Below are 21,777 nucleotides of genomic sequence, written 5' to 3' on the forward strand. Positions count from 1 at the left end.
AACACCTTCTAGAACCCTTTTAAATACCTAAGCAGGTAAATAAAACCGTTCAAAGCCATATTCCAGAACCAGTCCAAATTTGGTATTTTCACACATACTATAGTCTTACTACTCGAACCATCGGAGGTCGTCGGTAAAAAACCCAAATAAAGGCTAAAAACAACCTAAAACACCTCTAGAACCCTTCTAATACCTCAGAAATGAAATGAAACCATTTAAAACCATATTCTAGAACCAGTCCAAATTTGGTATTTTCACACATACTATAGTCTACTACTCGAGCCATGGGAGGTCGTCCAAAAAAAAACTCAAATAAAGCCTAAAAAACAACCTAAAGCACCTCCTAGAACCCTTTTAAATACCTAGCAGGTAAATAAACCATTTAAACCATAATCCAGAACCAGTCCAAATTTGGTCTTTTCACACATACTATAGTCTTACTACTCGACCATCGGATGCTGTTGGAAAAATTGTTTTAAAAACACTAAAAACAACCTAAAACCCCTCCTAGAACCCTTCTAAATACCTCAGAAATGAAATGAAACCATTTAAAACCATATTCTAGAACCAGTCCAAATTTGGTATTTTCACACATACTACTCGACCATCGGAGGTTGTCGGAAAAAAACCAAATAAAGGCTAAAAACAACCTAAAACACCTCCTAGAACCCTTCTAAATACCTCAGAAATGAAATGAAACCATTTAAAACCATATTCTAGAACCAGTCCAAATTTGGTATTTTCACACATACTATAGTCTTACTACTCGACCATGGGAGGTCGTCCGAAAAAAAACTCAAATAAAGCCTAAAAACAACCTAAAGCACCTCCTAGAACCCTTTTAAATACCTAAGCAGGTAAATAAAACCATTTAAAACCATAATCCAGAACCAGTCCAAATTTGGTCTTTTCACACATACTATAGTCTTACTACTTGACCATCGGATGCTGTTGGAAAAATTGTTTTAAAAACAGTAAAACCAACCTAAAACACCTCCTAGAACCCTTCTAAATACCTCAGCAGTTAAATAAAAATCATTTAAATCCATATTTCAGAACCAGTCTTTTACGCCCCGGCTAGGGGACCCTAGGGTGCAACATGAAGTTTGTGATCACTTTTCCTCACTCCCAAGCCATAGAGAAACAAACCCTGGACACAGGTTTTGCAAGTTTAACAAAAAAGGTGATTTATTTTACAAGGTGCAACATAAGGATATCGAAAACTAGACACAAGGTAACTGAAACTTCAGGGTGGGCTCTGGCCAAAACAACAAACAAAACTGCACTGAGAAATTAGGCTGACCTGCAAAACAAAAGAAACCAAAAATACAAGGTCTAACCTTCCTACCAAAAAACAGGAGAAAACGAGATAAAACCAACAGGGCAGCCCAGCCCTACTTCTGAACAGGACTGCTGGCGGAATGGAGGCGGGGTTGGAGGTGGAGGAAGAGCGACACAGGTCCGGCCCAGCTCCGCAGTCTTTAAAGGTCCGCCTCCCGTTTAAAAACCCCAAATAATGGCTAAAGAATACCTAAAACACCTCCTGGAACCCTTCTAAATACCTCAGAAATGAAATAAAACCATTTAAAACCATAATCCAGAACCAGTCCAAATTTGGTATTTTCACACATACTATTGTCTTACTACTCGACCATCGGATGCTGTCGGAAAAAAACCAAATAAAGGCTAAAAACAACCTAAAACATCTCCTAGAACCCTTCTAAATACCTCATTAGTTAAATAAAATCATTTAAAACCATATTTCAGAACCAGTCCAAATTTGGTATTTTCACACATACTATAGTCTTACTACTTGAAAATTCAGAGGTGTTCCGAAAATATAGTAAGACTATAGTAAGACTATAGTCTTACTACTCGAACATCGGAGGCCGTCCGACAAAACCCCAAATAAAGGCTAAAAACCACCTAAAACACCTCCTAGAACCCTTCTAAATACCTCAGAAATTATATAAAACCTTTTAAAACCATACTTCGGAACCAGTCCAAATTTGGTATTTTCACACATACTATAGTCTTACTACTTGAAAATTCAGAGGTGTTCCGAAAAAACCCCAAATAAAGGCTAAAAACAACCTGAAACACCTCCTAGAACCCTTTTAAATACCTAAGCAGGTAAATAAAACCATTTAAAACCATATTCCAGAACCAGTCCAAATTTGGTATTTTCACACATACTATAGTCTTACTACTCGACCATCGGAGGTCGTCTGAAAAAAACCCAAATAAAGGCTAAAAACAACGTCAAACACCTCCTAGAACCCTTTTAAATACCTAAGGAGGTAAATAAAACCATTTAAAACCATTTTCCAGAACCAGTCCAAATTTGGTCTTTTCACACATACTATAGTCTTACTACTCGACCATCGGATGCTGTTGGAAAAATTGTTTTAAAAACACTAAAAACAACCTAAAACACCTCCTAGAACCCTTCTAAATACCTCAGCAGTTAAATAAAATCATTTGAAACCATATTCCAGAACCAGTCCAAATTTGGTATTTTCACACATACTATAGTCTTACTACCCGACCACTGGAGGTTGTCGGAAAAAAACCAAATAAAGGCTAAAAACAACCTAAAACACCTCCTAGAACCCTTCTAAATACCTCAGAAATGAAATGAAACCATTTAAAACCATATTCTAGAACCAGTCCAAATTTGGTATTTTCACACATACTATAGTCTTACTACTCGACCATGGGAGGTCGTCCGAAAAAAAAACTCAAATAAAGCCTAAAAACAACCTAAAGCACCTCCTAGAACCCTTTTAAATACCTAAGCAGGTAAATAAAACCATTTAAAACCATAATCCAGAACCAGTCCAAATTTGGTCTTTTCACACATACTATAGTCTTACTACTTGACCATCGGATGCTGTTGGAAAAATTGTTTTAAAAACAGTAAAACCAACCTAAAACACCTCCTAGAACCCTTCTAAATACCTCAGAAATGAAATAAAACCATTTAAAACCATAATCCAGAACCAGTCCAAATTTGGTATTTTCACACATACTATTGTCTTACTACTCGACCATCGGATGCTGTCGGAAAAAAACCAAATAAAGGCTAAAAACAACCTAAAACATCTCCTAGAACCCTTCTAAATACCTCATTAGTTAAATAAAATCATTTAAAACCATATTTCAGAACCAGTCCAAATTTGGTATTTTCACACATACTATAGTCTTACTACTTGAAAATTCAGAGGTGTTCCGAAAATATAGTAAGACTATAGTAAGACTATAGTCTTACTACTCGAACATCGGAGGCCGTCCGACAAAACCCCAAATAAAGGCTAAAAACCACCTAAAACACCTCCTAGAACCCTTCTAAATACCTCAGAAATTATATAAAACCTTTTAAAACCATACTTCGGAACCAGTCCAAATTTGGTATTTTCACACATACTATAGTCTTACTACTTGAAAATTCAGAGGTGTTCCGAAAAAACCCCAAATAAAGGCTAAAAACAACCTGAAACACCTCCTAGAACCCTTTTAAATACCTAAGCAGGTAAATAAAACCATTTAAAACCATATTCCAGAACCAGTCCAAATTTGGTATTTTCACACATACTATAGTCTTACTACTCGACCATCGGAGGTCGTCTGAAAAAAACCCAAATAAAGGCTAAAAACAACGTCAAACACCTCCTAGAACCCTTTTAAATACCTAAGGAGGTAAATAAAACCGTTTAAAACCATTTTCCAGAACCAGTCCAAATTTGGTCTTTTCACACATACTATAGTCTTACTACTTGAAAATTCAGAGGTGTTCCGAAAAAACCCCAAATAAAGGCTAAAAACAACCTGAAACACCTCCTAGAACCCTTTTAAATACCTAAGCAGTTAAATAAAATCATTTAAAACCATATTCCAGAACCAGTCCAAATTTGGTATTTTCACACATACTATAGTCTTACTACCCGACCACTGGAGGTTGTTGGAAAAAAACCAAATAAAGGCTAAAAACAACCTAAAACACCTCCTAGAACCCTTCTAAATACCTCAGAAATGAAATGAAACCATTTAAAACCATATTCTAGAACCAGTCCAAATTTGGTATTTTCACACATACTACTCGACCATCGGAGGTTGTCGGAAAAAAACCAAATAAAGGCTAAAAACAACCTAAAACACCTCCTAGAACCCTTCTAAATACCTCATTAGTTAAATAAAATAATTTAAAACCACATTCCAGAACCAGTCCAAATTTCGTATTTTCACACATACTAGTCTTTCTACTCGACCATTGGAGGTTTTCTGAAAAAAACCAAATAAACGCTAAAATCAACCTAAAACACCTTCTAGAACCCTTTTAAATACCTAAGCAGGTAAATAAAACCGTTCAAAACCATATTCCAGAACCAGTCCAAATTTGGTATTTTCACACATACTATAGTCTTACTACTCGACCATCGGAGGTCATCCGAAAAAAACTGAATAAAGGCTAAAAACAACCTAAAACACCTCCTAAAACCCTTTTAAATACATCATCAGTTAAATAAAACCATTTAAAACCATATTCCAGAACCAGTCCAAATTTGGTATTTTCACACATACTCTTACTACTCGACCATCGGTTGATGTTGAAAAAATTGTTTTAAAAACACTAAAAATTACCTAAAACACCTCCTAGAACCCTTTCAAATACCTAAGAAGGTAAATAAAACCATTTAAAACCATATTTCAGAACCAGTCCAAATTTGGTATTTTCACACATACTATAGTTTTACTACTCGACCATCGGAGGTCCTCCGAGAAAACCCCAAATAATGGCTAAAAACAACCTAAAATACCTCCTAGAACCCTTTTAAATACCTCAGACATGAAATAAAACCATTTAAAACCATATTTCAGAACCAGTCCAAATTTGGTATTTTCACACATACTATAGTCTTACTACTTGAAAATTCAGAGGTTGTCCGAAAAAACCCCAAATAAAGGCTAAAAACAACCTAAAACACCTCCTACAACCCTTTTAAATACCTATGCAGGTAAATAAAACCATTTAAAACCATATTCCAGAACCAGTTCTAATTTGGTATTTTCACACATACTATAGTCTTTCTACTCGACCATTGGAGGTTTTCTAAAAAAAACCCAAATAAACGCTAAAAACAACCTAAAACACCTTCTAGAACCCTTTTAAATACCTAAGCAGGTAAATAAAACCGTTCAAATCCATATTCCAGAACCAGTCCAAATTTGGTATTTTCACACATACTATAGTCTTACTACTCGACCATCGGAGGTCGTCGGTAAAAAACCCAAATAAAGGCTAAAAACAACCTAAAACACCTCCTAGAACCCTTCTAAATACCTCAGAAATGAAATGAAACCATTTAAAACCATATTCTAGAACCAGTCCAAATTTGGTATTTTCACACATACTATAGTCTTACTACTCGACCATGGGAGGTCGTCCAAAAAAAAACTCAAATAAAGCCTAAAAACAACCTAAAGCACCTCCTAGAACCCTTTTAAATACCTAAGCAGGTAAATAAAACCATTTAAAACCATAATCCAGAACCAGTCCAAATTTGGTCTTTTCACACATACTATAGTCTTACTACTCGACCATCGGATGCTGTTGGAAAAATTGTTTTAAAAACACTAAAAACAACCTAAAACACCTCCTAGAACCCTTCTAAATACCTCAGCAGTTAAATAAAAATCATTTAAATCCATATTTCAGAACCAGTCTTTTACGCCCCGGCTAGGGGACCCTAGGGTGCAACATGAAGTTTGTGATCACTTTTCCTCACTCCCAAGCCATAGAGAAACAAACCCTGGACACAGGTTTTGCAAGTTTAACAAAAAAGGTGATTTATTTTACAAGGTGCAACATAAGGATATCGAAAACTAGACACAAGGTAACTGAAACTTCAGGGTGGGCTCTGGCCAAAACAACAAACAAAACTGCACTGAGAAATTAGGCTGACCTGCAAAACAAAAGAAACCAAAAATACAAGGTCTAACCTTCCTACCAAAAAACAGGAGAAAACGAGATAAAACCAACAGGGCAGCCCAGCCCTACTTCTGAACAGGACTGCTGGCGGAATGGAGGCGGGGTTGGAGGTGGAGGAAGAGCGACACAGGTCCGGCCCAGCTCCGCAGTCTTTAAAGGTCCGCCTCCCGTTTCTGCTCCAATCACGGGGGAGCATCTGGCTCGGCACCTGCAACATATTATCCACTCACACACACAAAAAAGGACACACCCACAGAATGACACTACAACCCACCTATGCGTCGTAACACAGTCCAAATTTGGTATTTTCACACATACTATAGTCTTACTACTCGACCATTGGAGGTTGTCGGTAAAAAACCCAAACAAAGGCTAAAAACAACCTAAAACACCTCCTAGAACCCTTCTAAATACCTCAGAAATGAAATAAAACCATTTAAAACCACATTCCAGAACCAGTCCAAATTTGGTATTTTCACACATACTATAGTCTTACTACTCCACCATTGGAGGTCGTCCGAGAAAACCCCAAATAAAGGCTAAAAATAACCTAAAACACCTCCTAGAACCCTTCTAAATACCTCAGCAGTTAAATAAAACCATTTAAAACTACTGTGTTAATGTGTAAATTTGTAACAAGATTGAAGTAAGAAGCTCCGCCTACAACAGGCACTTTTCTCCGCCTCCATGTGAAAAAGTCATCTGAGGTGATTGACGGTTGCAGCAGGTTCATGTTAGTGTGACTCCACACCTTCTACTGGGTCTGGATGGACTCACACATGAGTCTGTAAACCAGGGTTCTAAACTCCTGTTCTTTCAGGTTCCACATTCAGTCTGATCTGATCTGCAGTGGACCCAACCAGTCAAATAAGAACAGAAGAACCCAGAAATAATGACAACTGACAGTTTATGTCTGTGTTTGAGTGAATAAAAAAACCCATTAAATTATGGAAATACTTACTTTTATAAAGTATCCAAACAAAAAAGATGTGAATAACCTGAAAGAACTGAAATTTCTGAAGAAAAATCAGTGTAATTTTAACAATATTCTCGATGTGCATTCTGGATCAGATCTCCAAAGACACTAAACACTGAGGAACAGGAAGAAAAGAGTTCAAACTGGACTGAATTTAATACAGACATTTCAGGTTGGACACATTTGTTCAGGTTAGTCACATTTTATTGGTACAGGAGAGTTTGGAAATGGAAATATTTTCAGAATTTTATGTTTTTTTTGCTCTAAAACAAAGACAAATATTTGAAGTTTGTATTATTTGTTTGCATAATATTAAAATAATAGTGTAATAACACATAAATAATGACAACTCCAAATTTTTTTAATCTTTGTATTAGTCCAAAAATAAAATAAATAAATAAATAAATAAATAAATAAATAAATAAATAAATAATGAAAATACTTAGTTTTAGAAACTATCAAAAAAAAAAAAAAAAAAAAAAAAAAAAAAAGAATAAAACAAAAAAAGAAAAAACTATTTTACTTTTTCTCTGTATGTTATTGTCTATTTCTCTGTTTTCTCTGTGTTTGGTGGGTTTTTCCCCTGGATATTTTTCTGTGTTTTTCTCTGTTTCCGGTGTAAACACTGCTTAAAGCGGATTGGATGAGGTCACGTGTTATAAATAGACGCGCCAGATGTCGCTCTTTGACTCTTACGTCAGAGCACTTCCGGCCTCGCGGACGCAGCTTTAACACCCACACTTGATGCTGTTTTATAATGTTTGACTTCAGCTGACGGGTTTGAAACGCACTGCTCATGCGTCAAGCTCACAGAAATACGAACACGACAGGATGATAGGTTTTCAAAATAAAAGCCCGATGAAGGGAAACTTCAAGAAACGGTTAAAATCTGAAGAAAATTAATCATAATACATGTCATAAAAATGGTATCTTGACAAAAACAACTATAATATTGGGGGGGAAAAGGTAATATTACGATGCAAAACTAACTTCCTTGATAATTTATTAAAGAACATGCTAACAGTGGCTAATGTGGCTATGCTAAAAACATTTAATTAAAAAAAAATTAAAATAAATAAAATAAAATAAAAAAACTGAATTGTTGTTTTATAATCAACAATTATTGTTTTTGGACGTATTATCATATTATCTTAGTCATCTGGTCTGTTGAAGTTGGTGAAAGTTGCCGAGCTAAAGTTAAATGGAATTAGGAACCAGTGGATTCACACTTTATACAATTTTATATATTAAAGAATTTATCACAGTATTAGTGATCTATTATAGACTTTTTATGATGTATGTTATTGGGTATTTATCCATTAAAGCACTATGTTTTTAATCCCGATTTTGTCTATTAAGTACAATACACAGTGTTTATTTTCCAGTATTTATCCATTAAATACTTTATGCAGTATTTATTTTAATCTATCAAATACATTTTATGGTGTATATTAACCAGTATTTATCCATTAAATACTTTATACAGTATTTATTTTTCCCAGTATTTATCTATGAAATACTTTATAAAGTATTTATTATTATGTCTCAAATACATTTTATGGGAAATATTACCCAGTATTTATCCACTAAATACTTTGTACAGTGTTTATTACAGAGTAATTCTGTTTTAAAGTCTTTATAAAGTGTTTATTATACAGTATTTATTATAGTTCTTAGTCTTATTTTGAAAACCGTGTTCCGGTTCGTGCGTCCCAGTGTCCTCGCGCTTCACGTCGGTTGCTTGTCGGTCTTCCTGGTTTTAAACGTTGCCGTTTCTTTGTCGGTTTTCTAAACTAAACAGATTCCTTCTGGTCTAAACTCTTTTGTTTTTGTCCTCAAACATGTTTTGAGTCTGTTTTTGAAAGTGTCCACTTCTGGGTTCGGATTTAAACGCATCTGTCCGACATGACGCTCGCGCACTTCACCTTTTTCACGGTTTTTTTCACGGTTTTAACGGAAGCCGCCGTTTCTCCCCCGGTGGAAACACCGGAGTACGGTGAGTAAAACTAACTTTAAAGCCTTTAATGAAGGTTTAAAGGAGGAAAAAGAGCCGAAAGAGGAGTTAGTTAAAGTTGAACCCGTGTATGGAGGCTCATTAGGGTCAAAAACAGTCCAAGAAATATGAAGAAAATGAGAAAAGAGTTTATTTATGGAATAATCTCAGTTTAATATAGAGTTTATTTATGGAATAATGTCAGTTTAATATAGAGTTTATTTATGGAATAATCTCAGTTTAAATTTCATCGGCATGAGATAAGGAGGCAGTGTTTTCACTTTGGATCTTAAATCTGACATGGGTTTACATTTAAGATTCAACAAATACAAGATCAATAGATTAAAGAATAAATGAATCTGATTAAAAAGTAGAAACACGAAGAAAATAAAGATATCAAATTGTTTTGAACAAAGAAGGCCAACAAACTGTCGAAAGAATTTAATGAACCCATGGAAACCTGGAATATAGTATAAAATAACAGTATAAAATAATACTAATTTAAGTAAGTAAAGTAAGTAAGTAAATTTTATTTATAGAGCGTTTTTCACAGACAGAGTCACAAAGTGCTTTATCTAATCAAAATCAAATCAAATTTACAGAATAATAATGTAATAATAGTGTCAATAACTGGTGTATTTGATTTATTTAAACAGTAACTGGTCTGTGTAGGACCTGGTCTATGGAGGATCTGGTCTATGTCGGACCTGGTCTGTGGAGGACCTGGGGCCTCATATACAAAGACTTGCGTGGATTTCATACTGAAACCTGCCGTACGCCCAAATCCAGAAAAGTCCGAACGCACAAAAAAAAAATCCAGATGTATAAAACTGTGCGTACGTCCGAATCCAAGTACACTTCCTTTATTCATCCCAATCAGCTGGAATTGAGCGCATATGTTGGAGTACCTGACTCCTCCCTCTCCACGCCCACATTTAAATATGCAAATCAGTATAAACAGGGTCTGCAGGTGGGATTCCCTCTGGGATTCCCCTGTCTGCAGGATCAGATGATGACGTCAAGGTGGACGCGAAGCGGAGGCCAAAACAGGCGGAAGGAGAAAAGAGACGAACTGAGACTGTTTGAGGAAAGAGTCGCCGATATTGTGACACTTTTCTCACAGGGCTGATGCGGATCACCCCCAAGGATAAATATATATTTAGTATTAGTGTCAGTCACACATTAGTTCATTCTACGGGTCATACACAGTCTGATCACAGACAAACTAGATAAAGGTTCATGCGTGATCATGTCAGGATATCAAAGAGGAAATCCTAGACTTTGACTCATGTTTAATCACTCAAATTATTAATTTCCAACAGTGAGACAGCAGACGGTCAGACCCAGTACCATCCTCCTGTCACAGAGGCTTCTGTTGACTCCCCAGTGTTAGCCGGTCCTCCGGTCCACCACAGCCCACTGCTGATGCCCGTCAGACTGGCATGGGTCTGTACTGACCCGAGTCACATTAGGACATCGTGAGGACAATCGGCGGAGTCAATGAGCGACTGGACGGACTAATAAATGTTCTCACAGACATGAAGACTATATTTATCAACCAATGAATTTTATGTCCTTGTCTCTTTGCTGTTGCTGAATGTCCATCCGGGCAGGATTGGCACTGATGGATACAGGGTCTAATTGGTTCTGGTTCTGGTTCTGTTGGTGGATGTGCTGCTCTGACAGTAGGATGACGTGTCTGTGTGTTCATTGTTCATCTGTGTATCTCCGATGTGCACATCAGTTGGAGGAATGACCTTTTTCACATTATTAACAGTTTCTCAGTGTCACCTCTAAGTGTCGCCAAAGGTTCCAAACACTAGAAACGTGCGTACGCCAGCTATGGAGTTGGCGTGGAGGACTGCACATTTCCACGGTCATTTCACTCTTTGTACATCTGAATGTGAGCGTGGAAAAGGGTGTACGCCAGGTTTTTGTGCGTACGCACGCTTTATACACGAAGCCCCTGGTCTGTGTAGGACCTGGTCTATGTAGGACCTGGTCTGTGTAGGACCTGGGGCCTCGTGTATAAAGCATGCTTACGCACAAAAACCTGGCGTACGCCCTTTTCCACACTCACGTTCAGATGTACAAAGACTGAAATGACCGTTTAAATGTACGCTCCTTCAGGCCCAGTCCACAGCTGGCGTACGCACGTTTCTAGTGCTTTGGAACCTTTGGCGACACTTAGAGGTGACACTGAGAAACTGTTAATAATGTGAAAAAGGTCATTCCTCCGATTGATGTGCACATCAGAGATACACAGATGAACAAGAAAAGCACTCGGAGAGCGCAGACCTCTGCCAAGACACATCTGCCCCCTCCCCAATCACCACCAATTTTTAATCATTTCTTCCTTGTACCAGTATCAACATTTCCTGAAAATTTAATGAAAATCTGTCCATAACTTTTCGAGTTATCTTGCTAACAAAGAAACACGCAAAGAAACAAACAAACACGCACACACGCAAACACACAAAGCAAAGTGATCACAGTACCTCCTGGAGGTAACAATGAACACACCGGCACGTCATCCTACTGCCACAACAGCACATCCACCACCAGAACCAGAACCAACCCTGAACCCATCAGAGCCAGTCCTGCCCAGGAGGACATTCAGCAACAACCATATAAGGAGACAAGGACCCAGAATTCACTGGTTGATAAATGCATTTACTGCAGTGTTCATGTCTGTCAGAACATTTATTGGTCGGTCCAGTCGCTCATTGACTCTTGTGACCCGGGTCAGTACAGACCCATGCCGGTCGGACGGGCATCAGCAGCAGCTGTTGGACCGGAGGACCAGCTAATGCTGGGGAGTCAACAGAAGCCTCTGTGACAGGAGGATGATCCTGGGTCTGACCGTCTGCTGTCTCACTGTTGGAAAATAATAATTTAAGTGATTAAACAGGAGTCAGTCTGTGATTTCCTCTTTGATTTCCTGACATGATCACACATGAACCTTTATCTAGTTTGGCTGTGATCAGACTGTTGGATGACCTGTAGAATGAAGTCATGTGTGAGTTACACAAATACTAAATATATATTCATCTTGGGGATGATCCGAGTCAGCCCTGTGAGAACAGTGTCACAATAGCGGCGAGTCTCTGCTCAAACAGTCTGAGTTCGTCCTCTTCTCTACTTCCTCCTGTTTCGTCCTCCGCTTCGCATCCACCTTTACATCATCATGTGATCATGCAGAGAAGGGAATCCCAGAGGGAATCCCACCTGCAGACCCCATGTATACTAATTTGCATATTTCAATATGTTCGTGGAGAGGGAGGAGTCAGTTACTCCAACATATGCGCTCAAACCCACGCTGATTGGGATGAATAAAGGAAATGTATGTGGATTCGGGCGTACGCACAGTTTTATACATCTGGATTTTTTTGTGCGTACGGACTTTTCAGGATTTAAGCGTACGCCAGATTTCAGTATGAAATCCACGCAAGTCTTTATACATGAGGACCCTGGTCTGTGTAGGACCTGGTTTGTGTGTTTGTGGTATCCATGGTAACGTGTCTGATTGGTCAGCGTCCTGGCTAAACCCCGCCTCTCCCCCCTCTCTCCAGCGCCCCTGCGGTCCATGTTGGACGACTTCGACGTCCTGCCCGTGTCCAGTCTGCAGACGCACTCTGTCCGCCGCCGCGACGTCCAGACTCAAAGCCACGTGGAGAAACTGCTGAGCTTCCACGCCCTCCGCAGGTCAGGCCCCGCCCACTCAGGTCAGACCGCTCCCGCCCCACCTGGGCGGATCTCTGACGTCTGATTGGTTCTCTGTGCAGACACTTCCGGCTCTACCTGAGGACCAATGACCAGCTGTTCACAGACAACTTCAGCGCCGTGGTGGTCGGCGAGGACGGACGGGGGCGGAGCTTCGCCATCAACAGGAACAACTACTTTACCGGACACGTCATCGGTTCGTCCAGAGTTTAGACGCTGTCGGTTTAGTCGGTTTTATTCTATTTTAGTTTATGATAATAAATAATTTCATGAATTCTGTTCAGTTGAATGAAGTTTAATCCATAAATAGTTTATTTATTATCATTAAGGTCTTATTATTAGTTTATTTATTATTATTAATGTCTTATTAGTTTATTTATTATTATTAATAGCTTATTATTAGTTTATTTATTATTAATATATTATTTTTAGTTTATTTATTATTATTATTAATGTCTCATTATTAGTTCATTTATTATTATTAATGTATTATTTTAGTTTATTATTATTAATGTCTTATCATTAGTTTATTATTATTATTATTAATTTATTATTAGTTTATTTATTATTAATGTATTATTTTTAGTTTATTATTATTAATGTCTTATTAGTTTATTTATTATTATTAATGTCTTATTATTAGTGTATTATTATTAGTATATTATTCGTTTTCGTTACTTTCCTTCAAGTTCAGGTTTTGATATAAAATATTAACATGGTTGTTTCTTTGTTGTTTTTCTGATTATTTGATCGTTTTTGCACAGATCAGAGTTTATTTTGACGTCTTTATTAGTTTTTTTCCTTCTCGTCTTCAGTTTAGTCGACTTCATGTTCATCCATAAATGACTTTTGTTTCTAGAAATGGACCAGTTGGAGTTTTTTCTTTTCCTTTTTCTCGTGTCATGAGTTCATTTATTTCTAGAAGCTGAAAAAAAAAACAGTGAAATGACGTTAACTTTTATTCAATTGTACAACGTTTGATTCTTTTCCTTCATGAAGAAAAAACTAAATGACCTGATTTAAGGGTTTAGTTTGAGTTCATTATAGATTTTAGTGTTGAAATCGGGCTTTTTTTTTTTTTTTTATAAAACTTTCGTTTGTTTCAGGTGAAGAACATTCCCGCGTCCAAGCGCACATTGACGATAACGAGTTCTCCGCCCGAATCGTGACGGACGAGGCCGAGTTCCACGTGGAGGTAAAAGCGAACGACCCTGTTTACGAAATGCATCAGCTGTGATACGTTTAAGTGCACCTCAGAAACAGGAAAATCCATAAACCCTGGTTCGTACCATGTGATGTAGAATCCAACGTCCTGTTCTGGTCTTTAACTCCCGTTGAGTTTCATTTGTTTTGTTCATGATTTTACTCACTTTTGTTCAGTTTTTAATGTTTTTAATTCAACTTCTGTTTGGTTTAGTTTGAGTCGTAAACAGAAACATGAAGGGATCTAAGATGGTGCCCTGAGGGATCCCATGATCAATAATATAAGAGGTTTCTGATCAATAATACTAATCAGAGGACCAATGTAAAGGGGGTCAGTGTGATCCGGGTCCATCTGTCAGCCTCCATCTGAACATACATGACTGTAAACAGAAACATGAAAGGGGTCTAAGATGGAGCCCTGAGGGATCCCATTATCAATAGATATCAGACACAGGTTCTTGATCAATAATACTGATCAAATATTGATCAGAGTATTGGTGTGGGTGTAAACAGTGATCCCCCCAGCTCCTCCTCTGTCCTCAGCCTCTGTGGAGGTTCACTGCAGCGCCCCCCGATGGCCGTCTGCTGGTCTACCGCTCCGATGACATCAGGAACCTCAGCCGTCTGCACCAGCCGTCCGTCTGCGGATACGTGACCTCTGACCCCAGACTCCTGCTGCCGGACAGCATCAGGGCGGAGCTGAAGGATGAGGAAGATGAAGGTGAGGGCAAAAAAACCACAGAACAGCACCTTTACCTGATGGACAGAGGGGAAATGAACCCTGGTTGGGTTTGGGTTCAGTATTTAACACAGGTTTTATTCATTTTTTTAAATTTTATTCAATTTTTGTTGAATTTTGTTCATTATTATACACTGTTTTTGTTCATTTTTTATTTTATTCAATTTATGTTGAGTTTTGTTCATTGTTTTACTCAATTCTTGATTTTTTTTGCCCCATTATTTGATTCAATTCATTGCTAAACACAGAACTGTATGTTTATCTGACAGGTAGTGTTGAAATGCACCCTGGGAGTTGTAGTGTTGTTGTTTAAATCCCAGACTCAGATCAGCTGTCTGTGTTCTTATTAATCAGATCAGCTGTCTGTGTTCTTGCTCAATAATCAGATGGTGTTTGCAGTTCAAACTCTTCTGTTTCAGAGTCATCGTCTTCCAGGTCCAAGCGTCAGACGTTCGATCACAGGAAGAACACCTGTCCTCTGCTGCTGGTCGCAGACCACCGCTTCTTCAAACACATGGGCCGCAGCGAGGAAAGCACCACGCTCAACTACCTGGTACCCACACCCAGCTGGACTCACAGAACCAACAGAACCACTGACCCACAGAACCACTGACCCACAGAACCAACAGAACCACTGACCCACAGAATCACTGACCCACAGAACCAACAGAACCACTGACCCACAGAATCACTGACCCACAGAACCACCAGGATCAGGACGTGGTTCTGGATCCACAGACTTAGATTGGTCCACATGTCCATGTTTGTGTGTTCAGGGTTTATTTGGTCCATTCAGTTCACAGACTGAATGATGATCGGAGCAGAAGTGTTTCTTTATTGATCGTCACCTTTGTCTCCGTTTCAGATCGAGTTGATCGATCGCGTGGACGACATTTACAGAAACACTTCATGGGACGATGAGTTCACGGGTTACGGAGTCCAGATCCAGCAGGTGAACAGATGCATGATGGGATTGAAGAACTCAAATAGAACAGACCAGTGAACTCCAGTCATGTCCTCATCCTCCTGTCCTTCTGTTTCATTCTGGTTTTTCACTTAAAACTGTTGTTTTGTTCCTTCTTTTACTCCATTTCTGTTTTTGTTCTTCTTTTACTCAGTTTGTTTGGTTTTGTTCACGTGTTCATTCTTCTTTGGTTTGAGTTCCTGTGTTTTCCATCAGATCATCATAGAGAAGAGTGCGACTCCAGTCGAACCTGGACAGAGTCACTTCAACATGGAGGGCAGTCCGGTGGACGGCCGGGACATCTGGGACGTCAAGAAGCTGCTGGAGGTAAAGACCCGACGGACGCAGGTGATTGACAGGTGGAAACGTGGCCGACGCCCCACCGACACGTGTCCCATTCGTGTCTCTGCAGCAGTTCAGCATGGACATTGCAGAGAAGGCATCCAACGTGTGCCTGGCTCACCTGTTCACCTACCAGGACTTCGACGAAGGGACCCTGGGTCTGGCCTACGTGGCCCCGTCCAAACCGGACATCCCCGGAGGACTCTGCTCCAAAGGTACCGCCCCCCAATGCCACGGTGGACCGCCTCCCAAAAGATGTGAACTGCTGACAGTGCCATAGATGCAGCAGAACCATGTCCTTTTACTGCAGAACAGAACCAATGAAGGTTCTACTGCAGAACAGAACCAGTGAAGGTTCTACAACAGAACAGAACCAATGAAAGTTCTACTGCAGAACAGAGCCAATGAAGGTTCTACTGCAGAACAGAACTAATGAAGGTTCTACTGCAGAACAGAACCAATGAAGGTTCTACTTCCTCCAACAGTTACTGAACACTGAATTCAAACGTCTCCAATGTGTTCTGTTTTCAGCATGTCCGACATCATCCAACGAACACAAGTCTATCTACCTGAACACCGGCCTGACCAGCACCAAGAACTACGGCAAGACCATCCTGACCAAGGTGAGCACCAACACAGTCTGAACTGAAGACTAAAACTAGAACTGAAGACTAAAACTATAGCACTGTGTATCTAAGACCACTGTTAGAAAAGACACACCTGGATTCTCAGGTCCACAGACTTGAGTCCGCTTGGGTCCTTGGGTCCACAGACTTGAGTCCCTTTGGATCCTTGTCCGTTTGGGTCCACCTTGGTTCTCCTGTGAGCAGAACCCTGTGTTGTGCAGATGTTTGACTTGTTCTAACCGGACCGTGCTGACAGGAAGCCGACCTGGTGACCACCCATGAACTTGGACACAACTTTGGAGCGGAACATGACCCCGATAACATCCCGTACTGCGCCCCCCGCGAGGACCAGGGGGGGAAGTACGTCATGTACCCGATTGCCGTGAGTGGAGACCACGTCAACAACAAGGTCCGTAAACGCGGCACTACCCGTGGATCTGCTGTGTCGCGGTTTTTCGTTGAACTGACGCCTGTTGGTTTCCCGTTTCCAGATGTTCTCCAACTGCAGTAAACGCTCCATCGTGAAGCGTCTGAGGGCGAAGGCGGCGTCCTGCTTCAAGGAGAGGACGGTCAACGTATGCGGGAACTCCCGGGTGGAGCAAGGGGAGGAGTGTGACCCGGGTCTGCTACACATCCACTCAGACCGCTGCTGCACCGATGACTGTCGCCTGAGGGGCGGAGCCCAGTGCAGGTAGGACACGCCGGCACCAGGACGTCCATATGAGGACCAGCCAGTGTCCAAGTCTAATGGAGGACAAGGGGGACAGTCTGAAACCTGTGAAACAGCGCAGTCTGGTTTATGTTTGACAGATTTAAACCCACAGGTTGGACCAGGTTTACAGAGGCTGACGTGGTCTAGGTTCACTTAGACTAGACTAGATCAGATTAGACTAAATTAGACTAGATCAGGGGTCGGCAACCTTTAACACTCAAAGAGCCATTTCGACCCGGTTTCCATGGAAAAGACAACACTGGGAGCCGCAAACACTTTTTGACATCTGAAATGAAGATGTTAGCCTATATATACCGTAAATTCCGGACTATAAGCCGCTACTTTTTTCCCACACTTTAAACACTGCAGTTTATACTTCGACGCAGCTTATATAAACGATTTTACCGGTACCTCGGCTTGGTGGTCGCGGCGCACCTCAGGGCCAATGCTAGGTGCCGTTGCACCGCCGTAACATGGCTCGGTGCCAGGTGCCATGGTACCGCGGTGGTGCCTTGGCCCGAGGTGCCGGTGATGCCGCAGCACCTAGTTGTGGCACCGCGGTGCCATGGCACCTGACACCGAGCAGTGGCACTGCGGTGCAACGGCACCTGGCACCGAGCCCTGGGACCACGGCACCTGGCACTGAGCCATAGTACTGCAGTGCCACGGCACCTAGCGTTGGCCCCGAGGTGCCGCGGCACCTTGGTTGTGCCATGGCACCTGGCACCGAGCCGTGGTACTGCGGTGCCACAGCTCGGTGCCAGATGCCATGGCGCCGTGGGACCATGGCCCGATACCACAGCTCAGCTCGGTAACACGGCTCGGTACCAGGTACCACAGCACGGTGCCAAGTACCGTGGCATCTCGTCCCTACTGCATGTCGTGCGTAATGTTAAATGAAAATGATATTACAACAGATGTAATTACTTGTTTTTAATCTTTATATTTTAAAAATAAATTAAAAGTCCTACTCTAACGAAAAACAAACATTTGTTCACTTTCAAGTGTCTTTCAAGTCATTTTAAGTCCGTGAATCCACAGCAGACGCAAAAGCAAGTCAATCCTGTATCGGCACGAATCCAAAGGAAACCCCGATAAGTCCACCGACAAAAAAAAAAAAAGAAAGAGAATATGTGCTTTTATTACTATCCTTTTATTGCCTCGTTTTTTGTCTTTTGTTTTTTAATCATCATATTAACAACGAATCAACCTATAGATATGACAGCAAGCTCACACATATCAGACCCATTTACATACAGGGAAGAATTTCATTTGAACTCAAAGAAAACCTTTATCCAATTATTGTACCGGCTGTCGGAGAGTGTGACGCATATTTTGAGCGACGAAAAATAATACTATATATATATATATATATATATATATATATATATATATATATATATATATATATATATATACATATATATATATATATACACACATATATATATACACACACACACACACACACATATATATATATATATATATATATATATAATTTTATTTTAATATTTCGAGGTCACAATAATCTTACAATTTACAACTACAATTAAACAAACGAATAAACACACATAAAATACTTTGTTCAGATATTGTGCAGTTTTGGTGTCGCAGGGCATTCCGCGCATGCCGGCTGCCACGTCAAGTTCTGTCAAACGTCTCTGAAGAAGGCGAATGCTGATCACCGAAATTGCACAAGGTCTGAAGAAAGAAGTTAAAAACTTTGACTTAATAAGGAGACATGATACACGTTTTTGAGACAAATAACATACACTTCAATCGGACACTTATAATTTATTTTCCCAAGCCACGCAGAGCCGCAACAGAAGGATGAAAGAGCTGCATGCGGCTCCGGAGCCGCGGGTTGCCGACCCCTGGACTAGATCATATTAGATTAGTTAACCATACTTCTGTTAGCCGTGCTTCTGTTAGCTGTATGTATATTAGCTGTCTGTGTTTTTGTTTTTGTGTACTAACGCTGTGTTTGTTCAGTGACAGAAACAGCGCCTGCTGTAAAAACTGTCAGTTCGAGGCTAAAGGTGAAGTCTGTCAGGAACCCATCGAAGCCACGTGTAAAGGACACTCCTACTGCACAGGTCAGTACAGGGTCAAAGGTCACCGCCGCGGTCCATCTATCCATCAGATATACTGGATAGACTCGACTGACTCAGATGGGATGTCTTTAGTGTTTTACTGTGTATACTGAAGTACTTTTATTTCTGTGGAATAACCTTTAGAACCTTTAAACCTTTAGAACTCTGATCTTGTGTATGGAACATCAGAACGTCACCTGCTCTGATGCCGTCCTGGTGTTCTTGTTGTCCAGGTAACAGCAGTGAGTGTCCGCCGCCGCAGAACGCAGACAATAAGACGGCGTGTCTGGACAGCGGCGAGTGTGTGGGCGGAGTCTGTGTTCCGTTCTGTCAGGCGGTGTTAAAGCTGCAGCCCTGCGCCTGCAACGGTACGAACCCAACGGACCGAACCATCGGCTCCAACGGGTCCGGACCTGAACCCTGATCCTGTCTGTCTGTCTGTCTGTCCCCACAGAGACTCACTCCTCCTGTAAAGTCTGCTGTCGCAGCAGCGGTGGTGTGTGCGCCCCCTACCAGGACCAGAGCGGACACTTCCTGTTCCTGCGCAAAGGAAAACCCTGCACTGTGGGCTTCTGCGACGGAGCGGTGAGGACACGCCCCCACACAGTCCACCATGAACAGGACCATGGTCCAGGGGAAGATGGTCCAGGGGACTATGGTCTAGGGGACTATGGCCCAGAGGACTGTGGTCCAGGGGACACCAGTCCAGTGGACGGTGGTCCAGGTCCAGTGGACATTTTTGGAGTGTTTGTGGTCTCTTTGCCCTGACATCAGGTGGTCTCTGATGGACGCTGTCTGCTGTCTCCTGTCTCCTGTCTGCTGTCCCCTGTCTCCTGTCTGCTGTCTCCTGTCTCCTGTCTGCTGTCCCCTGTCTCCTGTCTGCTGTCTCCTGTCTCCTGTCTGCTGTCTGCTGTCTCCTGTGTGCTGTCTCCTGTCTCCTGTCTGCTGTCCCCTGTCTCCTGTCTGCTGTCTCCTGTGTGCTGTCTCCTGTCTGCTGTCTCCTGTCTCCTGTCCCCTGTCTCCTGTCTGCTGTCTCCTGTGTGCTGTCTCCTGTCTCCTGTCTGCTGTCTCCTGTCCCTGTCCGCTGTCTCCTGTCTGCTGTCTGCTGTCTCCTGTCCCCTGTCCTCCTGTCTGCTGTCTCCTGTTGCTGTCCGTCTCCTGTCCTCCTGTCTGCTGTCTCTGGTCCGCTGTCTCCTGTCTCCTGTCTGCTGTCTCCTGTCTCCTGTCTGCTGTCCCCTGTCTCCTGTCTGCTGTCCCCTGTCTCCTGTCTGCTGTCTCCTGTGTGCTGTCTCCTGTCTCCTGTCTGCTGTCTCCTGTCTCCTGTCTGCTGTCCCCTGTCTCCTGTCTGCTGTCTCCTGTCTCCTGTCTCCTGTCTCCTGTCTGCTGTCTCCTGTCTCCTGTCTGCTGTCCCCTGTCTCCTGTCTGCTGTCCCTGTCCGCTGTCTCCTGTCTTCTGTCTGCTGTCTCCTGTCCGCTGTCCCCTGTCTCCTGTGTGCTGTCTCCTGTCTCCTGTGTGCTGTCTGCTGTCTCCTGTCTGCTGTCTCCTGTCCCCGTCTCCTGTCTCCTGTCTGCTGTCTCCTGTCCCCGTCTCCTGTCGCCTGTCCCCTGTCTCCTGTCTGCTGTCTCCTGTCTGTCTCCTGTCCGCTGTCCCCTGTCTCCTGTCTGCTGTCTCCTGTCTCCTGTCTGCTGTCTCCTGTCCCCGTCTCCTGTCGCCTGTCCCCTGTCTCCTGTATGCTATCCCTCATGTCTGCTTCTCCTGTCTGTCTCCTGTCCCTGTCCCCTGTCTCCCCTGTCTGCTTGTCTCCTGTCTGCTGTCCCCCTGTCTCCTGTCCTGCTGTCTCCTGATCTGCTGTCCTGCCTTCCCCCGGTGTCCTCCTGTCTGCTGTCTTCCTGTCTCATGTCTCCTGGGTGCGGGTCTCTTGTCTCCGTCCCTGGCTTGTCGCCTGCCCACCTGGTCCTCCTGTCTGCTGTCGCCTGTCCCCCTGTCTCCTGTCCTGGCTTACTGTCTGCTGTCTCCTGTCTCCTGTCTTGCTGTCTCCTGTTGCTTCCCTCCTGTCCCTCCTTCCCTGGTATCTGTCTGCTGTCTGCTGTCTGCTGTCTGTCCCCTGTCTCCTGTCTGCTGTCTCCTGTCCCCTGTCTCCTGTCTGCTGTCCCCTGTCTCCTGTCTGCTGTCTCCTGTCTGCTGTCCCCTGTCTCCTGTCTGCTGTCCCCTGTCTCCTGTCTGCTGTCTCCTGTCTCCTGTCTGCTGTCCCCTGTCTCCTGTCTGCTGTCTGCTGTCTCCTGTCTCCTGTCTGCTGTCTCCTGTCTCCTGTCTGCTGTCTCCTGTCTCCTGTCTGCTGTCCCCTGTCTCCTGTCTGCTGTCTCCTGTCTGCTGTCTCCTGTGTGCTGTCTCCTGTCTCCTGTCTGTGTCTCCGT

The 21,777-nt window shown here is 42.0% G+C and overlaps 1 protein-coding gene across 1 annotated transcript in view; it reads left to right on the forward strand.

Moving 5' to 3' along the window:
* Positions 1 to 8,672: 8,672 nt before the first annotated feature.
* The window catches only part of adam17b (ADAM metallopeptidase domain 17b), a 15,775-nt gene continuing 2,670 nt past the window's right edge, over positions 8,673 to 21,777 (forward strand). Inside the window, exons 1-15 of the mRNA XM_030128974.1 lie at positions 8,673 to 8,961; positions 12,531 to 12,663; positions 12,744 to 12,877; positions 13,788 to 13,876; positions 14,428 to 14,605; positions 15,043 to 15,176; positions 15,489 to 15,575; positions 15,804 to 15,914; positions 16,000 to 16,144; positions 16,461 to 16,552; positions 16,812 to 16,964; positions 17,047 to 17,246; positions 19,263 to 19,366; positions 19,597 to 19,731; positions 19,818 to 19,948. Of these exons, the coding sequence (XP_029984834.1) occupies positions 8,871 to 8,961; positions 12,531 to 12,663; positions 12,744 to 12,877; positions 13,788 to 13,876; positions 14,428 to 14,605; positions 15,043 to 15,176; positions 15,489 to 15,575; positions 15,804 to 15,914; positions 16,000 to 16,144; positions 16,461 to 16,552; positions 16,812 to 16,964; positions 17,047 to 17,246; positions 19,263 to 19,366; positions 19,597 to 19,731; positions 19,818 to 19,948 (1,917 nt within the window). The 5' untranslated portion in view covers positions 8,673 to 8,870. The remainder of the gene's footprint in view (positions 8,962 to 12,530; positions 12,664 to 12,743; positions 12,878 to 13,787; positions 13,877 to 14,427; positions 14,606 to 15,042; positions 15,177 to 15,488; positions 15,576 to 15,803; positions 15,915 to 15,999; positions 16,145 to 16,460; positions 16,553 to 16,811; positions 16,965 to 17,046; positions 17,247 to 19,262; positions 19,367 to 19,596; positions 19,732 to 19,817; positions 19,949 to 21,777) is intronic.

This window comes from Sphaeramia orbicularis, chromosome 24 (genome assembly GCF_902148855.1).
Source record: "Sphaeramia orbicularis chromosome 24, fSphaOr1.1, whole genome shotgun sequence".
Classification (NCBI taxonomy): Eukaryota; Metazoa; Chordata; class Actinopteri; order Kurtiformes; family Apogonidae; genus Sphaeramia; species Sphaeramia orbicularis.